The sequence below is a fragment of the Aulostomus chinensis genome, chromosome 18, assembly GCF_037954235.1.
Source record: "Aulostomus chinensis isolate RoL2024-O1b breed Wild chromosome 18, RoL_Achi_v1.0, whole genome shotgun sequence".
Taxonomy (NCBI): domain Eukaryota; kingdom Metazoa; phylum Chordata; class Actinopteri; order Syngnathiformes; family Aulostomidae; genus Aulostomus; species Aulostomus chinensis.
The window spans coordinates 19,435,713-19,460,000 of NC_141337.1; the positions used below are offsets into that span (position 1 = coordinate 19,435,713).

Consider the following 24,288-nt stretch of genomic DNA (forward strand, 5'->3'; position numbering starts at 1 on the left):
CTCTACACTCACCTTCAATGATTCCCCACTTGGTTTTACGACCCAACACCTTGTTTCCATTCACCTGGTGCTCCTTGTCAGTTCCCACCACAGCAAAAGGAATAATTGCCTGGAAATCAATGATGCACATGTGTCACTCAGGGGAATGTAACAGCTGGAGAATCAGCGCACTGTGATTGAGGGTACTGCTGTCAGTACAGTTCATATTACTATCATGGATAAAAACTTTAAAGAAAATTCCAGCAGCAGTATATGAACTTTGAATACTGGGGAAAGCCAGTTCACAGGGTTTAGGAGAGAATGTAACCATACTGAGTCCCAGGAGGTACAACAAGGCTTTTGCGGATGGAGCTGGCTGAGGTATGAACAGGGGATAAACCTCTGGTCATGAATGATACCAAACAAAGAACACAAACAAAGTGGGCAAAGAAGTCTCCAGTTGTTTGTTGAGTGTGAAGTTTTTAAAACTTGTATTTGGGTGTAAGTAGGCGTCGTAAGAAAAGTCCAGCTGTTACCCGGATCTTGTCATTGAGGATGCGCTCCTCAGGATCCTCATCATACTCTCTCTGGGGGTAAACATGAATCCCACTGGCATCCAAGTCTTGCCTTATCTGTCAAAGAGGGTAAAGGTCAAAGGTCAAACACGGGTTAGGTGGAGGCTGAGCGTGTGTGTGTGTCTGTGCGTGTATGTTCCCTCACCCTCTCCTTGAACTCCTGTCTTTCCTCAATGGTGAGTGTGTCAGCTTTGGCAATGACAGGGACGATGCTCACTATCTTTCCCAACCGCCTCATGAACTCAACATCAATGGGACGTAGCCTGGAGAAACACAGATCTGGCATCAGTCAAGATTAACAGATTTACTGGCCATAGAGACAGTGCTGATCAGTCTATTAGAGGTATCACAAGGGGAAAATGAAAAGTTAAAACACTTCCACTACAGCTGCTCAGTAGAAGAGTCACCATGAGGGAGTAGTCTAGTCTGCAGTAGAAGGTGTATTGTGAGGATTTCCACCCCCTTATTCACATTTATGGATTGTGTGTGTGTGTGTGTGTGTGTGTGTGTGTGTGTGTGTGTGTTTGTGTGTGTCACTGAGAAGGCTGAGAGGCTGAGTGAGCTATTGTAGGAGGAAGCAGGAAACCTCGGCGAGCACTGCTTTTCAAGTTGTGAAAATAATTAAAATAATGCTATAAATGGTGTATGTCACAAACCCCTACCAACAACGACATGGATATATAACTTCCGGTTTTAAGTAGTGCCACAGAAATCCTCGAGCTTTGTAGTGGTAATAGGGTGCAGTGCTGCGTATCATGTAGAGTACACTACTGCTTAAAATCATTGTGTGTATTCAGAGAAACTCAACTGAGAATCTTGACTTGTCGTTGCTTATATTTCTCCACGCTGACGTGTGGCTGACTGATGAGGTACCACGTGATGCTCCACGTTCTGTTACAATCTGACTATGTTGTCAGTATACTTGAACAATCTAAGGCACTTTTCAAATATGGTGAACACCAACCTTCTGTGGGCGGCAGGAAAGAAAGTCCCTGATCCAGAGAACTAAACCTGATATTATACTGAGCTTGGTCACCCAGTTAGGGAGTTACCCAGTTATATTTGAACAATAGCATCATCAAGTTTGCAGATGATACCACGGTAGTGAGGCTCATCTCAGGAGGAGACGAGACTGCTTAAAGGGTGGAGGTGGAGTGGCTGTCAGTCCGGTGCACCACCAACAACCTCATCCTGAACACCTCTGAGTCAAAGGAACTGATTGTCAACTTCAAGAGGTATAGACCAGACATTAAGCCCTTTACAATAAAAGGGTACAGAATGGAGATGGTGCCAGACTTCAGGTTCCTGGCCACCTGTATCAGTGAAGACCTGACTTTGACTGCGAACTCCACAGCGATCCTGCAGAAGGCCCAGCAGAGACTGTACTTCTTGAGGATTCTCAGGAAGAACAACCTAAGAACTGAGCTCTTGGTGTCCTTCTACCGCTGCTTGGAGTAGTCGGTGCTGAGCCATAGCATCTCACTGTGGTTGCACTGCAGCAGAGAGGAAGCAGCACCAGAAGGTCATCAACACCACCCAGAGACTGACCAGCCACCCTCTCCCATCTCTGGAGGAAATCTACAACACCCACTCCCTCAGGAGAGCCCACAGCATCATCAAGGACTCCTCACAGCCCGGCCACCACCTCTTTGAACTTTTACCCTCAGGGAGGCGTTTTAGGGCAATAAAGAAAAAAAAAAAGACCAAAGAACAGCTTCTACCCAAGAGCTGTCATCGCCCTGAACACCACAAATACAATAAATACTTGAACAGCTCTTTAACTTTCAACCTCTGTACATATCAAGTGCAATATCCATACACATCAAGTGCAATACCACAGTTTAGATTTATGTTTTTATAGTCTTATTTCTTCATCTTTTTATTCTTGTAAATTACCAGCTCCCCCCCCCCCATTAAACTGTACAGTCTTTAATATGCTTTTTGCACTTTTTTCTGTTTTTTTTATTTGCACTGTTTCGAGAGGTGCTATATTCAAATTATGTTGTATTTTGTTGGACAATGAAAATAAAAAGAATTCTGAATTCTGTTGAATGCACCATTGCAGCTACCGCCACTGATGATCTGACATGGGAACTGGACTGGATATAAATATGGCGGCTACAACTATGGAGGTCAGAAATCATTCAGTGAGCTTCCTCCTTGCCTGATTATTGGGGAGGTCAAAGATTCAGTCTCTTTTCAACACTGTAAAGATTTAGAGGGTGGGCTGCCAGACCGTCTGAGACAGTTTTCCTGTTCTTTTTTAAATAGATTTTATTAATTGTTTATCATAACAAAATAGAACAGACAAGCAACACAATAACACGTGCTCTCAGTAGTCACCAGTACACATGCACATACATACACGCTCCACTTAGTTATGTCAGCCATCCTGTATGATGGAGGTACAGAAGAAAAAAAAATAAAAACAAGAAGATAAGTGAAAGAATAATACAAGAGCACAAGGCAATATCAGGGTGTAAGGTTGAAGTAAGACAAGTTCAATTAGAGATAATAAAAATAAGTTAACTCAAGACGTAATGACAAATAATAAGATAAATAAAATTTTGTATACTTCATAAATTAAATGTACCCATCAGTGCAGTAAAAGTTTACCCCGGAGGGGTGGAGGTAAGTATCTTAGGTAGGCCGATCACATTCTCTCAAATAGACCATCATTTCTTTTCATTCGTGCAGTGAGTCTATCTAAAGGCAGAACTTTAAACGTTTCCTGGTACCATTGTGTGACTGTTGGGGGTTTGTCACTAATCCACCATCCCAGAATGCATCTCCTGGCCAGAAACAGGAGCCTGTCACAAAGTTTAAAATCTGAATTACTCAGAGATAACGTCTTCGAGGCCAAGCCCAGTATGAAGAGGCCAGGATCTTTTTTGACTTTAAGAGAGAAAATTTTACTCAGCTCCTGGGCAACATTGTTCTAAAATCTCCTAATCATATGGCATTCATTCCCAGAAATAATGAATGCATGTCCCAACCGATGAATTGCATTTAATACAGAGGGGAGAAACCTGGTTATTCATCTTGTTAAGGATCTGTGGTGTTATGTGGGATCTATGCAGAATCTTATATTGGGTTTCCCTCATTCGGTTGCAGACAAATATGTTTTTGACAGAGGTTATTGCTTCCAGCCATTCATCTTCAATAAATTGCTCATCAAGATCCCTTTCCCACTTCTGTATCACATTCCTAATATCTGTTGAGTCGAGGGAGTACAACATGGAATAAGAATGGGAGAGAAAATGTCTTGTGTCTTTCCGATTAATCATAAATAAATCTATGTTGCCCAGAGGAGTAGTGTCCGTTTGGAGATTTTTAACCTTTGACAAGATAAAACTACAGAGTTGAAGGTATCCAAAGAAGTGTTCCGATGCAATGTTGTATTTTTGTTGAATCTGTTGAAAGGGACATCAGTATATTATCCTGGTAAACATCGCGAATAAGCCTGATGCCTGTCTTATGCCAGCTGTCGAACATGCTATTTTGGATTACTGGGGGAAACTCCTCATTCCTGGTCAGAGGTGTTAATGCAAAGGATGACGCATTTTCCCCAAAATACTTTGTGATGTCCCGCCAGACTCTGATGGTATTGCAAATAACAGGGTTACATTTGATGTCTACAGAACTCTTTTTTTCCGTAGTTAGTGAGTTTGCTCAGTAAGGAGTAGGGGGAGGAAGACCACTCATCAATACTCGTGTCAGATGTTAAATGAGACTGTAGCCAATCACAGATTATACGGGTGTGGCAAGCCCAGTCATAAATCTCAAAATCTGTAGGGCTAAGCCGCCTCGTTTCACCGGTAACTGTAAAGTTTTAATTCTGATCCTTGGTCTTTTATTGTGCCAGATAAATCGTGAGAAAGCCCTTTCTATGTCTAATATGGTTTTCTTTGATATCCATAATGGTAACATCTGCAAAGGATAAAGCAGCCTGCGGCGGGGAATTGCATGGCGAAGCGGATGTTAAGTCCGATCAGACGTTCGCACACCTTGTTGAAGCCGCGCCGTTTCTCCTTCACTGCAGCTGAGAGGTCCTGTTGAATGTACAGTTTCTGTCCCTCGTACGTGAGCTGTCTCCTCTCCCTCAGTGCTGCCGTGATACGCTGTTTGTCCCCGGAATTGTTCAGTTTAATAATGACGGGTCTGGTGCGATCATCGCGGGCAGGTCCGGGTCCTCTGTCTGCTCGGTCAAGTTTAATTATGCCCCGTTTAGTATCCATGTTTAATATTTTTGGCAACCAGCATTCAAACAAAGCCACAGTCTGTTCACCTTCAATTCCTTCCTCTACTGTGCTGTGGACACTCGGTTCTCAGCTTCGTCTAGCCTTTTACTGTTGCCTTCCACTCAATTTGTTATGACTTCCAATGCGCTCATAAATTTGCTTAGTTTCTCCTCTAATAACTTGCCGATGCTCTCCATGACTTCTTGAGCTACCTGTGAGGAGTAGCCACTAGCATTCGGTCAATCTTGTGGCTCGACATCCTGACGGTTTCTTGTTATTATTTTGTATTTACTTGTTTTTTTCTGGCGGGACCGAGCTGCTTTCTTTGCTCAACATCCTTAGGAAGCTTAGATTGGTGAGCAGGGTACAGCGCCAGTCTGACCTCTCAGCTCAGTGATGTCACCCCCCCCCCCCCCCGTTGTCTTGTTCTTAAAGAGAACTCTAACCCATCACTCGTGATTCATTCATCTATGTTCATCTTACTGCAGGGAGGCTGCAAAATAACTCATCACTTTGACATTGGGATATAGTGCACAGGCGTCGACCCGGACGGCCACTTCTAGTTGCTCTCGCTCTTTGCACTTTATTTGCTCTTTTTCCTTTTTTATTTTCTCTTTTTGTATCATCTAAGTACTAGGTAGCGAGCTAAGTTGTGCCCCTCTGGAACAATGTGGATCAGAGCAGTTTTAATCACTTTTCTGGTGGCTGGCATACTTTTTTTCAGATCACCAAGCCACTAATGCACAACAACACTACAGCACTGGTATTGTTTACAACCTGGACCAGCTGATGGTGCTACACCTGACCAGATTGCTCAACCAAGTCCACCAAATCCCAGATGAGATTAGGAGAAAGTTTCGGGGACGACAAGGGAAGGGAAGGAGGTCAAGGCAGCGCAAGGCACAGAGGGAGAGAAGGAGATCCATCCATTGTCTTCTGCTTGTTCCCATTAAAGGTCGTGGGTGGGCTAGAGCATATCCCAGAGGCTACAGGCGAGAGGCGGGGTACACCCTGGACAGGTCGCCAGTCCATCGCAGAGCCAACATAGAGAGACGAACAACCATTCACACTCACATTCATACCTACGGTTAATTTAGAGTATCAATCAGCCTCGTCCCCAAATTGCATGTCTTTGGACTGTGGGAAGAAGCCGGAGTACCAGAGAGAACCCACGGGGAGCATACAACATGCAAACTCCACACAGAAAGATCCTGTGCCCGAGCCTACGGTCAATTTAGAGTATCCAATCAGCCTAGTCCCCAATTGCATGTCTTTGGACTGTGGGAAGAAGCCAGAGTACCCAGAGAGAACCCACAGGGAGCATAGAACATGCAAACTCCACACAGAAAGATCCTGTGCCTGAGCCGGGACTCGAACCCTGAACCTTCTTGCTGTGTGGCGACAGTGCTAACCACTGCATCACCGTGCTGCCAGAGGAGGAGATACAAACTGTATGTCCCCTTTCTCATCATGGGCAATGTGAGGTCACTGGCAAATAAAATGGATAAGCAAGCAGCACTAGCCAGGAGTCAAAGGGAGTACCAGGAAAGTAGTATGTAGTAGGCTTTCCACCCAATGTCTGAGTGATGGGTCATCATTCTGCGCCATACAGAGTGCCAGCACGTCTCACAGCTCTTACTGTCTTTGTCATGTTAATGTCTCTGTTGTCTTTGTTAGCTGATCCATTATGATCACAACTTCAAACAAAGTTGTTTACACTAGACAAGCCCTTCATGGACAGCGATCTTTGGCCAAACACGGATTAAAACACTCTATTCCAGCGAAGCTGTTGAAAGTTTACCACGGGTGTCGAGCCGAAGCTAAGCTAAGAGCTAAATCAAGGGCTAGGAGGATGAAATACAAGCCAGCTATACCATCGATCATCATGGGTAACGTCAACTCCCTAACCAACAAATGTGACGAGCTGGAGGCACTGGTGAGAAGCCAGCAAACTTACTGGGAGTGCAGCCTGATGTCTTTTTCAGAGAGCTGGCTGACTGAGAGCATGGATGACTCCTGTGTGGACATACCCGGCTTCACTGCAGTCCATGCGTACAAGGACGTCAGGACAAGCGGAAAGAGCAAAGGTGGGGGTGTGATCCTGTACGTGAACAGCTGCTGGTGTAATCCAGGACACATCACAGTGAAAGAGAAGATCTGTAGTCAGGATGTAGAACTTCTGGCAGTCAGACTCAGAGCCTACTATGTCCTTAGAGAGTACTCTCACATTGTCGCCATTGTTGTTTACAATCCCACCATGCGCTGTACCGGCAGTAGCGTGTGACGTCATCCATGACGCTGATGCTAGGATACAGACCAAGCATCCTGATGCATTCATCCTTATCTCAGGAGATTTTAATCATGTCAGTCTCTCCTCCCACCTCACTGGTTTTGTACAATATGTCAACTGAAAATAAGACACTTGATCTGCTGTATGCCAATGCCAAGGAAGCATACACTGCCTCAGCTCCTCCTCCTATAGGCAGATCAGATCACAACCTGGTGTACCTCCAGCCCTGCTATAAACCCTGTGTCCGGACGCAGCCTATAATCACCAGGACATTCAGGAAGTGGACTCCAGAGGCCAGGGAGTCCCTGAGAGCCTGCCATGAGTGCACAAACTGGGATGTACTGCAGGACACAGAGGGGAACTGGGGGGACATGGACATCAACAGGAAGGTGGACTGCACCACTGGCGACATGTCTTTCTGCAGGGACACGATTGTACCAGTGAGGGCTGTGCACTGCTTCCCCAACAATAAGCCAATGGATCACCTGTGACATCAAGAGGCTCCTGAACCAGAAGAAAGCTGCTTTCAGGGAGCATGATCGGAGCAGCGCAAGCAGGTGCAACAGGAGCTTAAGAGGAGCTTGAGGATGGCCAAGATGGACTATAAAAAGAAGGTGGAGAGAAAGCTGCGGCACAATGACACCAGAGAGGTGTGGAGGGGAATGAAAAACATCACTGTCTCCAAACTGAAAAAGAGCCAGGCTACAGCAGGTGATGTGGACAGAGCCAATGAGTTCAACCTGTTCTATAACAGGTTTGACACTGCGGCCAGGGTCTGCTCTGCCTCACCATCGCCCCCCTCCACCTCTCCAGCAGCAACCCCCCCCCCCCCACACACACACCACTGTCTCCTCACCTGTCCAGCCCCAACCCTGCAGCAGTAACTCCCCTTCTGCCGAGCTCCCCTTCCTCCTTCTCGGTAGATAAGGTGAGAATAGAGCTGAGGAGACTGCGACCAGGAAAGGTGCCTGGCTAGACAGCACTGGGGCCCCCAGGGGACTGTGCTGGCTCCGTACCTGTTCACCCTCTACACATCAGACTTCACTTACAACTCACAGTCCTGCCACATCCAGAAGTATTCTGATGATACAGCCATCGTGGCGTGTGTGAGGAAGGGACAGGAGGCGGAGTACAGGGACCTAGCGGGAGCCTTCAGTAGCTGGTGTGAGAGGAATGGACTGATTCTGAACACCAAGAAGACAAAGGAGATGGTTGTTGACTTTCGCAGGACTAAGCCACCTCTGCACCCAGTGAATATCAGGGGTGAGGACATCGAGGTGGTGCAGTCCTATAGGTACCTGGGTGTGCACCTGGATAGTAAGTTGGACTGGTCTGTGAACACAGATGCACTATATAAGAAGGGCCAGAGCAGGCTCTTCTTTTTGAGGAGGCTCAGGTCATTTAATGTGTGTGGAGAGATGCTGCACATGTTTTATCAGTCGGTGGTGGCAAGTACAATTTTGTATGCTGCTGTCTGCTGGGGAGGCAGTGCGACAGAGAGGGACACCAGAAGGCTGGACAAGCTGATCCGCAAAGCAGGCTCAGTATTGGGAAGGCGCCTGGACTCGCTGGGGATTGTGGTGGAGAGGTGGATGCGGACCAAGCTGTCTGACATCATGGATAACTCCAACCACCCCCTGCACCACACCCTCATGGAGCAGAGCAGCAGCCAGAGCAGGCGCTTACTCACGCTGCGCTCCAGAACAAAGTGTCACAGGAAATCGTTCATTCCTGCAGCCATCAGACTCTACAACAGCTCGGCCGAGGACAAGGGCCGCTGACCCAGACTCTGTTGTACTGTCGAAGATCCTGCCTCCGCTCCCCTCATGTGCAATCCACTACTGACCTTTTATCCCTTTTATCCAACTGTTTTTATTGTTTTGAGTATTTATTGACACAATGCACTTTAATTTACAAACACTTTTTATCAGACTTTTTTTTATCAGGCTCACATTTTTATCCTTCTATAATTACTTTTATAATGACTATGTATCGATCGTGGTGTGTGTATTCTGTGTATGTGAGCTGTGGGATACATTGAATTTCCCTGAGGGGATAAATAAAGTATCTATCTATCTATCCATCCATCCATCTATCTATCACATGTTTTACAGAAACATGGCTGCACCAAGACATTTCCGACCACAATGTGTCCATCGATGGCTTTCAGACTGTTTGGGCTGACAGACACTACTTGTTTTGGTAAGTCATTGTTGTGGGGTCAGATCCATTAAAATTTTGTGAGAAAGCGATAAAAGCCAAAAAGCTACCATTCACACACGCTCAAACTGCCACTGCGCGTCGCCTCAACCAGTGCCAGCAGAACCCTGTTAGCGTTGTTGTTGCGTCCATTGCAATATTGTGTCTTTTGCAAAGCATACAAACTTGGCGCAGATTTGAAATGTCCGAGTGCTAATGCAGCGAAGGAGGATGGAGTTTTTGGCTAATGTGGAAGGGAGCCAAAGAAGCAACAGGTGTAGCCTGACAGGCGGCACAGTGACAAAATTGGGATGCGACAGGGAGGTTGCGTGAAACCTGAGGCGACACGGGTTGCCTTTTTCACACTGCCGGCAAGCCGAGTCGAGCCGAGCCTAGCCGCGAAACGCTCGGTCGCTTGGCGAGTCGGACAATGCAGGTCAAAATGCAGAGTCGAGCCTTTCAGAGTGCCCAAAAACCTGTGTTGACCCGTGTTTTTGATGCAGTGTGAAAGGGGCATTATACACACCTCAACCCCTGTTATGTGCCTCTTGTAAAACGCCAGCCTGTGACCACAAAGACAGTGAGGACATGGTTGGAGGAGGCTTATGAGAAACTGCAGGGCTGTTTTGAGGTGAGTGACTGGCAAGCACTCTGCTAGCCCATTAATGTCTTCTCCATGTGGCTCACGAAGTGCATAACAGACTATATCAACTTCTGCGTGGACTGCACTGTCTCTGAAAAGGTCGTGAAATGTTATTCAAATAACAACCCATGGGTAACAAAGGACATTAAGACCATCCTCAATGGTAAGAGGAGGGCTTTTAGAGCTAGCAATAGGGAGGAGGTGAGGACAATCCAGACAGACCTGAAAGTGAAGATCAGGGAGGCTAAAGGAAAGTACAGAAGGAAGCTGTAGCAGAAACTCCAGCAGTACAACATGAGAGAGGTCTGGAGTGGAATGAGGACTATCAATGGCTTCAGATCGGCAGGAAGCAGCCGTGTTGAAGGAGGCCTGGGCAGTGGCCAATGAACTTAATCTGTTTATTAAAAGATTTGAGACAGCAGCACCTGTCCCTGCCCATCCCCCTATTGACTTGTCTGCTGTCTGCCCCCAATCATCACCCACTCCACTGCCCCCCTCCCCCTCCCAATAAGCCCCCCATCCTACACTGAAGGTCATTTTCTCACTTCCCCCGGCTCCCAGTCTAACAGCCCTCTACAACCAGTTGACTCCACCCCTCCCCCTTCTACAGTGAACTTCACAGCTGACCATGTGAGAGGACAACTCAGGCAGCTCCACTCAAACACGGCTGCAGGCCCTAACGGTGTCAGCCCTCGGGTGCTCAAAGCCCGTGCCCCACAGCTATATGGAGTGCTTCACCAGATCTTCACTCGGAGCCTGACTCTTCAGATGGTCCCCATGCAGTGGAAGATGTCCTGCATCATTCCTGTGCCAAAGACACCACATCCCAGCAGCTCCACGGACTACAGGCCTTGACCAGGCTTTGACCTCACACTAGGGCTGCAACGATTAGTCGACGTTGTCGACAAAAATCGATAATAGAAATAGTTGACAAAGAATTCCATTGTTGACGATTGTCGCCAGACGCGTTTTTCCAACAGAGTGAGGCATCTCACTTGATTATAATCTCTGCCGAGAGTCCCTCATGCGCAATAGCGTCTCTTTCTCTGAGTGGTAACATACAGAAATGGCCATCAGGTACGCGTAGCAAAACTTCTCAAGTTTGGGAGCCTTTTAGCCTGGATAAGGCGAAAAAAAAGACTACTTGCAAAGTTTGCTAAGCAGACCGTGCGTATCATGGCAGTACCTCGGTGATGCAGGAACATTTAAAGAGAAAGCACGTCGGGCAGTTGACAGAAACGGAATCTGACTCACCCTGGTGAGATTCAAGTAACATTCAAGCCAGTACGGTTTTTATGACATACATAGCATAAGCATATTTTCGCTATAAAAGAGAGCTTGAGCGTTATGAGACTGTGCCTGTCAAACGTGTTTTAAATTAATCAATTCAATAAAAGATGTATTTTTCCTTGTACCCATCTTTCTAGTGTTTATTATTTTTTGCCACATAATTAAATCAACTTCATACTTAATTTAAGAAAAATTTATAATTATCCGATTTGTCAACTAATCGTTTCAATAGTCGGTGACTAGTCGACTATTAAAATAGTCGTGAGTTGCAGCCCTACCTCACACATGATGAAGACCCTGGAGAAAGTCATCCTCGAGCAGCTTCTGCCCTTGGTCAAGCCAGTTTTGGATGCCCTCCAGTTTGCCAACCAGCCCAGACTGGGAATTGAGGATGCCATCATTTAACCTGCTCAACCTTGCCCATGCCCATATTGACAAGGCAGCAAGCACTGTGAGGGTCATGTTTTTTGACTTCTTCAGAGTTTTTAACACCATCCAACTGGTTTCACAAGGTGAGAAACTGACAGCAATGCAGGTGGATGCCCCGCTCGTGTCCTGGATTGTTGGCTACCTGACTGGCAGACCACAGCAGTGTTGTGCCTGAACGCATTCATTGAACGATAGTTCATGAACGTGTTCATATTTTGGGAGAACGCGAAGTGAACATACAGCACTGCTGCCTAGTGAACGCTATTGTGAATGCGTTCCATCTGGTGTCTGTGAACAGTTCGCTCTCTCGTTCATCTTCGTTCAGTGTGGTACCAGATTTCAGGTAAAAATCCGGCTGAAAAAAACTCTGTAAACACCTCTTAATATGTAACGGAAAAACACCCAATCTGGCAACGCCAGCCACCAGTGTCGTGCCGCTGCACACGACATCAAAATAGAAAGCAGCGTGGAGGAGGCGACAGGAGCAGCATGTAGTTGTAGCCCACGGACAAGACAAAACTCGACCCAACAAACCAACAAGGATGTGTCATACGGTCATTCAAACAAGTTTTATGACAAAGTCGAGGAAGATGGCAAAAATCTTACATTTCTGAGCAAACTTTGCCCGCCACGTTTCAAAAAGAAAATACGCACTTCAGTTACATCCACCGCAAACCTGAAACGGCAAATTGAACTGAAGCACCTGGGTAGCCTTTCAAGGTATTTGCAAGTAAATAAAAGATGTAGAAGGATACAAAATTGAAAATGAAGATGCAATCTGACACATTGTTTCATTGTTGGAACTGATAAAATAATTGCTGTCTGTGGTACTACATGGGCTGGAGCAATATTTTTTTTAAACAATAGCTCACAGTAACATATGGGAAAAAAAGAACTGAATGAGTTTATTTTTAGAACTGTGAACTTAGTTCAAAATTTTGAATTATGAACTTTGAACTGAACTAGGTCATTTTAAAATCTGTCAAATGAACTAGTTCATGTAGAAAATGAACTTTCCCAACACTGGACCACAGGATGGTTGTTGCGTTGACTGGGGATTCTTATCTGTGTTTGAGTAGTTGTCTGTCTCTGTGTAAGTCCTAGGATGGACTGGCGACCTGTCCAAGTGCCCCATCTCTCACCCAGTGACAGCTGAGATGGACAATTTCTGAACTAAAAATGGAATGAGGCGACTCTGCAAAGGTTGACAGATTCCTTGCAGTGAATGAACTTTGGCTGAGCACTGACCTGTGTCCAGTTGCAGCAAGGAAGTAGATGCAGCAGTGGACTCTGGTGTCGGGGATCCTTCTCTTGCGGTTGACATGCAGCTCCTCTCTGAGGTATTTCTCATACTGCTCATTGATGTACTTCACCACGGGCTCCCAGCTGTTCAGGATCACCAGAGAGTGATATTCAGATGAGTGGACTATGTCAGTCAGGGGTCAAATAGGTCCGTCTGTCTACACTGTCGATTCAGCAGTATTAAATGCTTATCTGACATATCTTTTAGTTGTTCCAGTAAAACCAGTTTTTGAAGAGTGCATGTGGTTTTTCACTCGTCTTTTCTCGGCCTCTGGACTCCTATGACACATCTGTCTATTCACGGGGGTAAAACCTTTTTTGCTTCACAGTTTTTAATGTTACTGGGAGATCTGATCAAAATATATGTCACAATAGCTTTAATAATCTATTTTTTTTAAGTTTGGACATGGTCAGCATTGAGCATGCTGCTATTTACTGTGCTGTCTCAGCTCAGGTTGTGTATTTGTAGTCTGTTTGTATTACCATTTAAACCATTGTATAAATGATGAAATTTGAGGTTTTCCTTTCACTTCCATCACTGGAGCCACAGGCAGGAGGGTTTTCTTGTTTGGCACCAAACAGTCCACATAAGAAAGAAAGGTGGTTTCCTAGTTTCAGTGTCCAGTAATGAATCTGATTTTTATCCAAGCTAATTTATCTGCACTCACATCACAAAAACTAAACTTTTCAAATGTTATAGTCACTGCAGTTTACAAGCATGTTGTATGTTTTGAGAATCTGTTTGTTAAATAAAAAATGTTTCTGGCATCATCACTTGATTGTAGGTGGGTGCTAGGACACTGTCCACATGGATCGGGTCCATTCTAAGATGTGTCCTCATTACTCACCACTTGTCATTGTTGATTTGGTCTCCAAATCCTGGAGTATCAACCACGGTCAGCTTCATCCTCACCCCTTTTTCCTCGATCACTAGAATGAAACATACAGGGGTGTGTGCGTGTGTATGTACACACACACAAATATATATATGAGGGGGTGTTTCATGTGAATATCTTTTCATATACTCAGCAACACAGGCCCTCTATGAACACATAACACAGGCCCTCTATCAACAACACAGGCCCTCAATCAACAACACAGGCCCTCAAACAACAACACAGGCCCTCAATCAACAACACAGGCCCTCAATCAACAACACAGGCCCTCAATCAACAACACAGGCCCTCTATCAACAACACAGGCCCTCAATCAACAACACAGGCCCTCAATCAACAACAAAGGCCCTCAATCAACAACACAGGCCCTCAATCAACAACAAAGGCCCTCAATCAACAACACAGGCCCTCAAACAACAACACAGGCATTCTATCAACAACACAGGCCCTCAAACAACAACACAGGCCCTCAAACAACAACACAGGCCCTCAAACAACAACACAGGCCCTCTATCAACAGCACAGGCCCTCTATCAACAACAGAGGTCCTCTATTAACAACACAGGCCCTCAATCAACAACACAGGCCCACTATCAACAACACAGGCCCTCTATTAACAACACAGGCCCTCTATTAACAACACAGGCCCACTATCAAAAACACAGGCCCACTATCAACAACACAGGCCCACTATCAAAAACACAGGTCCTCTATTAACAACACAGGCCCACTATCAACAACACAGGCCCACTATCAAAAACACAGGCCCTCTATCAACAACACAGGCCCTCTATCAACAACACAGGCCCTCTGTCAACAACACAGGCCCACTATCAAAAACACAGGCCCACTATCAACAACACAGGCCCTCTATTAACAACACAGGCCCACTATCAAAAACACAGGCCCACTATCAACAACACAGGCCCACTATCAACAACACAGGCCCTCTATCAACAACACAGGCCCTCTATCAACAACACAGGCCCTCTATCAACAACACAGGCCCTCTATCAACAACACAGGCCCTCTATCAACAACACAGGCCCACTATTAACAACACAGGCCCTCAATCAACAACACAGGCCCACTATCAAAAACACAGGCCCTCTATCAACAACACAGGCCCTCTATCAACAACACAGGCCCTCTATCAACAACACAGGCCCTCTATCAACAACACAGGCCCTCTATCAACAACACAGGCCCTCTATCAACAACATAGGCCCTCTATTAACAACACAGGCCCTCTATCAACAACACAGGCCCACTATCAAAAACACAGGCCCTCTATCAACAACACAGGCCCACTATCAACAACACAGGCCCTCTATCAACAACACAGGCCCTCAAACAACAACACAGGCCCTCTATCAACAACACAGGCCCTCTATCAACAACACAGGCCCTCTATCAACAACACAGGCCCACTATCAACAACACAGGCCCTCTATTAACACACAACACAGGCCCTCTATCAACACACAACACAGGCCCTCTATTAACAACACAGGCCCTCTATTAACACACAACACAGGCCCTCTATCAACAACACAGGCCCTCTATCAACAACACAGGCCCTCTATCAACAACACAGGCCCTCTATCAACAACACAGGCCCTCAATCAACAACACAGGCCCTCTATTAACAACACAGGCCCTCTATCAACAACACAGGCCCTCTATCAACAACACAGGCCCTCAATCAACAACACAGGCCCTCTATTAACAACACAGGCCCTCTATTAACACACAACACAGGCCCTCTACCAACAACACAGGCCCTCTATCAACAACACAGGCCCTCTATCAACAACACAGGCCCTCTATCAACAACACAGGCCCTCTATCAACAACACAGGCCCTCAATCAACAACACAGGCCCTCTATTAACAACACAGGCCCTCTATTAACACACAACACAGGCCCTCTACCAACAACACAGGCCCTCTATCAACAACACAGGCCCTCTATCAACAACACAGGCCCTCTATCAACAACACAGGCCCTCAATCAACAACACAGGCCCTCTATTAACAACACAGGCCCTCTATCAACAACACAGGCCCTCTATCAACAACACAGGCCCTCTATCAACAACACAGGCCCTCTATTAACACACAACACAGGCCCTCTATCAACAACACAGGCCCTCTATCAACAACACAGGCCCTCTATTAACACACAACACAGGCCCTCTATCAACACACAACACAGGCCCTCTATGAACAACACAGGCCCTCTATTAACACACAACACAGGCCCTCTATCAACAACACAGGCCCTCTATCAACAACACAGGCCCTCTATCAACAACACAGGCCCTCTATCAACAACACAGGCCCTCAATCAACAACACAGGCCCTCTATTAACAACACAGGCCCTCTATCAACAACACAGGCCCTCTATCAACAACACAGGCCCTCAATCAACAACACAGGCCCTCTATTAACAACACAGGCCCTCTATTAACACACAACACAGGCCCTCTACCAACAACACAGGCCCTCTATCAACAACACAGGCCCTCTATCAACAACACAGGCCCTCTATCAACAACACAGGCCCTCAATCAACAACACAGGCCCTCTATTAACAACACAGGCCCTCTATGAACAACACAGGCCCTCTATCAACAACACAGGCCCTCTATCAACAACACAGGCCCTCAATCAACAACACAGGCCCACTATTAACAACACAGGCCCTCTATGAACACACAACACAGGCCCTCTATCAAAAACACAGGCCCTCTATCAACAACACAGGTCCTCTATTAACAACACAGGCCCTCTATCAACAACACAGGCCCTCTATCAACAACACAGGCCCTCTATCAACAACACAGGCCCTCAATCAACAACACAGGCCCACTATTAACAACACAGGCCCTCTATGAACACACAACACAGGCCCACTATCAACATCACAGGCCCTCTATCAACAACACAGGCCCTCTATCAACAACACAGGCCCTCTATCAACAACACAGGCCCTCAAACAACAACACAGGCCCTCAAACAACAACACAGGCCCTCTATGAACACACAACACAGGCCCACTATTAACAACACAGGCCCTCTATGAACACACAACACAAGCCCACTATCAACAACACAGGCCCTCTATCAACAACACAGGCCCTCAATCAACAACAAAGGCCCTCAATCAACAACACAGGCCCACTATCAACAACACAGGTCCTCTATCAACAACACAGGTCCTCTATTAACAACACAGGCCCACTATCAACATCACAGGCCCTCTATAAACAACACAGGCCCTCTATCAACAACACAGGCCCACTATCAACAACACAGGCCCACTATCAACAACACAGGTCCTCTATCAACAACACAGGTCCTCAATCAACAACAAAGGCCCTCAATCAACAACACAGGCCCACTATCAACAACACAGGTCCTCTATCAACAACACAGGTCCTCTATTAACAACACAGGCCCACTATCAACATCACAGGCCCTCTATAAACAACACAGGCCCTCTATCAACAACACAGGCCCTCAATCAACAACAAAGGCCCTCAATCAACAACACAGGCCCACTATCAACAACACAGGTCCTCTATCAACAACACAGGTCCTCTATTAACAACACAGGCCCACTATCAACAACACAGGCCCACTATCAACAACACAGGCCCACTATTAACAACACAGGCCCTCTATGAACACACAACACAGGCCCTCTATCAAAAACACAGGCCCTCTATCAACAACACAGGTCCTCTATTAACAACACAGGCCCACTATCAACATCACAGGCCCTCTATCAACAACACAGGCCCTCTATCAACAACACAGGCCCTCTATCAACAACACAGGCCCTCTATCAACAACACAGGCCCTCAAACAACAACACAGGCCCTCAAACAACAACACAGGCCCTCTATCAACACACAACATAGGCCCACTATTAACAACACAGGCCCTCTATGAACACACAACACAGGCCCACTATCAACAACACAGGCCCTCTATCAACAACACAGGCCCTCAATCAACAACAAAGGCCCTCAATCAACAACACAGGCCCACTATCAACAACACAGGTCCTCTATCAACAACACAGGTCCTCTATTAACAACACAGGCCCACTATCAACATCACAGGCCCTCTATAAACAACACAGGCCCTCTATCAACAACACAGGCCCTCTATGAACACACAACACAGGCCCACTATCAAAAACACAGGTCCTCTATCAACAACACAGGTCCTCTATTAACAACACAGGCCCTCTATCAACAACACAGGCCCTCTATCAACAACACAGGCCCTCTATCAACAACACAGGTCCTCTATTAACAACACAGGCCCACTATCAACAACACAGGTCCTCTATCAACAACACAGGCCCACTATTAACAACACAGGCCCACTATTAAAAACACAGGCCCTCTATCAACAACACAGGCCCTCTATCAACAACACAGGCCCTTTATCAACCCACAACACAGGCCCTCAATCAACAACACAGACCCTCTATCAACATGCAACAACATTCCTTTGATGTACTTTCAACACAGGCCCTCTATCAACAACACAGGCCCTCTATCAACAACTCAGGACCTATATCAACACCTCGGGGCCCCCTATCAACTACTCAGGCCCTCTATCAACACCTCGGGCCCTCTATCAACAATTCAGGCCCTCTATCACCACCTCGGGGCCCTCTATCAATACACAACAACACTCCTTCGATGTACATTAAACAGCAGACCCTCTTTCAATATACAATACAGACCCTCTAGCAAGATATTACAGTGGAGCCTCTATCAACAAACAACTACTCTAAAACAAGCATACCACACATGCTCTTTGTTAACATATAATGGCAGACTTTCTATCAACATATGACACAGACCCTCTGTCAACATACAACTCTCTCCATCAACATTTAACAGCAGACCCTCTCTAAAGATACAAGATAGAAGCTCTATCAACACACAACAGGCACTATTTTTTGACATACAACATCCCTCTCTATCACAAAATGAGAGGTTATGACAACTTTCTCATTATCACATGTGAATGCTTTGTTAACTGACCCTTATTTTTTACTTTCCAGCATGTATCACATTGAGGGTTAAATCTTCTTTGTACTTGAGGAAGTGATATCTTGTATGTTGCTTACATGTCACATGAGTCACATGTTCAGCCTGTTCCAGGTGTTTTAGCTGGAGGAACGCTTCAAGTGTGGCAGGTTGAGACACTTTCCCATAAATGATTGTTGATGACATAATGTAGGTACAAGGGGAACACTGAGTCGTGTAACATTGCTGATCAATTGAATCTTAATGTGTGTCATCATTTGACATATCTTAACAGTTTCCTCTGTATTGTTTACTATCAAGGGTTGTTTGTTGGGGTCTTAATAATTCATCATCTATCGGCCTGAAAATCATATACAGGGGGCGCGTCATGGAGACAGGGGTAGGAGTGGCTGAGGGACTAAGTAGGAGGCTGGTTAATTTTTGGAACTATTGGAAGTCTGACGGGCTGCACGGTGGTGCAGTGGTTAGCACTGTGGCCTCACAGCAAGAAGGTTCCAGGTTCGAGTCCCGGCTCGGGCGCGGGATCTTTCTATGTGGAGTTTGCATGTTCTCCCTGTGCCTGCTGCGTTCTCTCTGGTACTCCAGCTTCCTCCCACCGTCCAAAGACATGCAATTTGGGGACAAGGCTGATTGATACTCTAAATTGACCGTAGGTGTGACTGTGAGTGTGAATGGTTGTTCGTCTCTCTATGTGTTGGCCCTGCGATGGACTGGCGACCTGTCCAGGGTGAACCCCGCCTCTCGCCCGTAGATGCTGGGATAGGCTCCAGCCCATCCCCGCCTCTCGCCCGTAGATGCTGGGATAGGCTCCAGCCCATCCCCGCCTCTCGCCCGTAGATGCTGGGATAGGCTCCAGCCCCCCCGCGACCCTTACTAGTAGGAATAAGCGGAAGATGACGATGGAAGTCTGACCTTTTGATTAAAAAACATTTAAAAGGAAACTTTGGAACCTATCAGGGAAACCTTGGAATGGTATTTCATTAAATGGACATTTAGGATAATTATGAATTCGTGAAAATGAACCTTTGCAGGCTAATTTTTTTAAAATAATTTCCTCCGATAAAAGTTGTATGTGTTATCTGGTTTGTCACATCCATAATTAACACCTATCGATCAAAGTGGTTTCATCTTAAATTGTTTGGTGGGCTATTTCATTCTTATCATTTATGTCGTAGACAGTTTCGAGGGGATTTTCTTCATTTGTTTTGTTATTCACAAACTCCATACATGAGAAACAAACCCCTTATCATTACGAACTTTTAGAGGTTACTGTTCCAAAGTGAGTAAGAATATGACGATAAATCAAAGGAACCCCTATATTTTTATCATCTGTGTGTGTCTTTCTGTGTGTGTGATGGCGGGAATGTGTGAAGAATGCTGAGCAGCAAAGTAAAGACTATCATTTCAAGTCCAAGCTAATATTAAGCAGGCACAGAGGAATCATTTTCACTAACCTGCTGTCTGGACACGTCTGCCAGTCAACAGAACACAACAGAAACTGGTTTCACCAGTTTGAAGTTGCCACGATCCCTTTCTCGTGCTTCCTGTTTTATTTTGTAGTCATGTCCTGTCTTCCTGACCTCCCTCCTGTGATTGCCTCGTGTCGCACCTGGTTGATTGCACCACCTGTGTCTTGTTTTCCTCCTTGTATTCAACCTCAGTGTTTTCCCCTGTTTGTCCTGGTTCCATTAAGTTTTTGTGACGTGCGTTAGTTTATGCCTGGTATGCCTTCTTGTTTTTATGAGTTTCGCATTCTCCAGTCGTCATTCTCCAGTCAACCGTCGTCAAGTCTCCAGTCCACCATCATCAAGTCTCCAGTCTACCGTCGTCAAGTCTCCAGTCTACCGTCAAGTTTCCCCGCCATTATCAATAAACCTCTTTTGTGCACTGCCCTACACTGTCTGCAATTGGGTCTCCATCATTCCCTCATCATCCTTCCACCACAAACCCTGCTCATAACAGAAGTGGTGAAACCAGTTTCTGTTGACTGGCACCACCACTTCAAACTTTTAACAGAAATTTGAGTCACGACAGAAAATGTCAAAGGAAGAATTCATTGCATTAGCTTGACAGGATGGCACAGGGACAACATAATGTTGGTATGGTCTAGTACTAATGGCCAAATTACAGTAGGACACTAACAGTGTCCTACTGACTCCCTGCAATCATCTTTACAAGGTGTTGAATAATGACTAAACAATATTTTTCTTAATATTGTGAATTTTGTAATTGCAATATCAGTGAAATAATCACAATTCATTTTTTCCCAAAATGGTCAGTTTGGTTTTTTTTTTGGCTACATTCATCAGTGCCTTCACAATTTTCACTCTGCATCTGCAGGGGAATGTAAACAGCTGTTTATGCCCCTTGATGTCACTACGATGATGGAAGGAAATCAGTTGACAACACAACCTCTGTTTAACCAGCTAATGGCAAAATAGTTACGATCTCAGCGGCTCAACCTGACGGCACGGAAAACTAGTTCATGTAGAAAATGATCCTGCATCTTGTTGCCCAGCAACATTGGATGTTTTTTGATGTTCTGAAATGTCATATAAAAATGTAACTCAGCAAATCAATCCAATTTATAACAATTCATAAAACAAACACAAATAAACTCTCTCCTCTTATCCCCCTGCCCCCCACCCCTCTCTCTCCTCCCCCACCCCCATCTCTCTCTTCCCCCTCTCAACCCCAACCAGTCGAGGCAGATGGCCGCCCACTCTCAGCCCGGTTCTGCCTGAGGTTTCTTCCTGTTAAAAGGAGTTTTTTCTCACCAGTGTCACTGAGTGCTGCTCCTGTGGGAACGTCGGGTTTCTTCCATCTGAGTTAAAGAGTGAGGTTCTAGACCTGCTCTTTGAGTAAAGGGCCTTGAGATGTTTTTGTAGTGATTTGGTCCTATATAAATAAAGACTGATTGATTGATAAAACAGATTATTTTAAGTCATTTTTTAGCTATGAAGTAGCTGAGAGACCCCCCCTCCCATACACACACACACAGAGGTTTCCAGGATGAGGTGGCTGGAGATGACCCCTGAAAATGTCTCTTAGTTTGTACCTAAAGCTGCATAATATATCAACCAACACTTCATCTATAACGGCAGAGAGGGAGCGTAAAGACACGACATAATGACATAGCTATAATTACGCCTGACACATTCCTATTAGTTTAGTGACACACAGAGACAGAGACAGAGATGTGAAAGGTTCACCGTCATGTGAAGGCCAGCTTCACTTCCTCTGTTACATTAGTAGCTTTGTCCAGAGCAGCTTACAACTGCACATGTTGTAACAGTAGTGAAAACAACTTTTCAGCTCACTTCTCACCAGCTAAGAACTTGCTAGCTGTGTGCTAGTGACAGCACTATCAAGATGTCACGCCATGAACGGTCTTATGATTATTTCTGTTTTTTTTTCTTCAATTTAATGAATACTTGAAAGACATGACCATCCCTAAATGTTGTTGTCCTGCATCCTGCTCACAAGGGCTTAATCTTTGTGGCCCAACTTTGTTTATATTAGTCTCATGTAGAGACAAATACCCAAGACAACCAGCAAGTTAGCTCAGTCGATCATTGTGTGTGTGTGTGTGTGTGTGTGTGTGTGTGTGTGTGTGTGTGTGTGTGTGTGTGTGTATACTCACAGTGGCTGACTGACTGCAGTTTGACAGTTTTAGAGATTTTCTCATCAGAATTTGAGGTGCAGGACTTGCGGCTGACTTTGGACTTGAACAGCGTGTTGACCAGTGTGGATTTCCCCAAACCACTCTGACCTGCAGACAGACATATAAAAATCTTTCTCTCAACACACCACAAGCATGTGTATGACACATCTAAAGAAAAAAATAAAACAAAACAAAATAATGTGTGTATTTGTCCCAAGTGCTGATGATTTTTACTTTTGTCAGTTGTAGTTTCTGTCTCCATGTATTTTTCTCTTCCACTTCTTCTAAGCAAATATAGCTCCTGTGTTGAAACTCTGTTTTCTCCAGTGGATTTGTCTGTTCCTACCCAAAATTCCCTCCTCCTCCTCCATCCCCTGACCACCGCCCAGGTGTCCTGGACCCCAGGGAGAGTGGCATCTATCACTTACACGCTACTGACTCGTGTGACAATCAGAGTCTTTAACAGTGAATCAGAGCATCATAGCATTCCACCATCCATACTGTCATCTCGGCCTCCACCCGAGACCCTGAGACTCTAAAAACTAGTCCCAAAACCCTAGACCCTAGACCAGGGGTCTGCAACCTTTAACCTTAAAAGAACCATTTTGCATTCCTCCTCAGCAAAAAAACCCCAAACATTCTGGAGCTACAAAACATATATGAGAGATTAATATACCTAGATAAAATTTCAGCAATATTTTCAATTTTGGCTGCTGTGCAGTGGTCATTTTTTTATGTACTTGAACTTTGCATTTTTATATGTTTAGTTGCCTGTTTTTTCGTTCCTTAGGAAATTTTTTCCTCACATTTCAAATAAACACGTTACATGCATGCTTTCATATTTCCACACAGTTTTAGTTGTTCTAATTCAGGTTCCTCCAATCCCATTACTTTTCAGATCATTTTCTCTTTCAACTGCTGGAATCAACAAGAGATGTCAGTGAAAACCTATTTTCATTATTTAAAGATAAATATACTGAAAACTTAGCATTGGTTTAAAAAAGCTATTCCAATGGAAAGTCATAATTACGGAATAAAAATTGAAAATGAAGGGGATAAAGAGTCCAAATTCAGAGATAACTTTCAACTATGTCTTTCATAGCTGACTTTATTCCTTCATAATTAATTTTCTCATCTTAATTACAATATTTTATCCCATAAACATGACTTCATAACATAACTATGACTTAATGTTGCATAATTATGTTTTACGATGTGAATATTTCTACATCATGCTTTGTTTTCATGTCCTTTTGTCTATGACTGGTGGGAAGTTACACACTTCCACAGTTGCTGAACTTTAATTAGAGATTTAAAAAATACCTTAACGCATTTTTTGTGAATCCAGCCAAATTTGCTTGTAAAATAGAGCAGACTGATGCAGTCTCACCAATAGGAGCCTCTCAAAACTTGTGGCAGAGGGCCCCTCAGAAGCTAGAAACAGCCCAGTGAATCACCACCATGTTATGATTCATTTATGAAATTACCTTGCCAACAAAAAAGAAAACAATAATTATTTTTATTATTTTCATCTCTTTAATTGGGGGATGCTTTTCCATCAAAACGAAAAACTGAACCCTTGTGAAATGATGGAAAAATTCCACAGGCACTTTGAACAGTAGCAAATGGGCAGGCCAACTGAAATCCTCCTCGTGTTTGAGAAAATTATTAAAATTAAATATATAGCCTTATTTAAATAGCA

General features: G+C 45.0%; 1 protein-coding gene across 5 annotated transcripts in view; it reads right to left on the reverse strand.

Moving 5' to 3' along the window:
• septin12 (septin 12) overlaps nt 1-24,288 on the reverse strand; it is an 80,125-nt gene that overhangs the window by 12,658 nt on the left and 43,179 nt on the right. For all 5 annotated transcript variants that reach the window (XM_086183918.1, XM_086183921.1, XM_086183923.1 and 2 more), the window contains 6 exons: nt 22,566-22,694; nt 13,797-13,878; nt 12,895-13,032; nt 700-817; nt 516-611; nt 13-109 (listed from right to left, as the gene is read on the reverse strand). In XM_086183918.1, the coding sequence (XP_086040044.1) occupies nt 13-109; nt 516-611; nt 700-817; nt 12,895-13,032; nt 13,797-13,878; nt 22,566-22,694 (660 nt within the window). The remainder of the gene's footprint in view (nt 1-12; nt 110-515; nt 612-699; nt 818-12,894; nt 13,033-13,796; nt 13,879-22,565; nt 22,695-24,288) is intronic.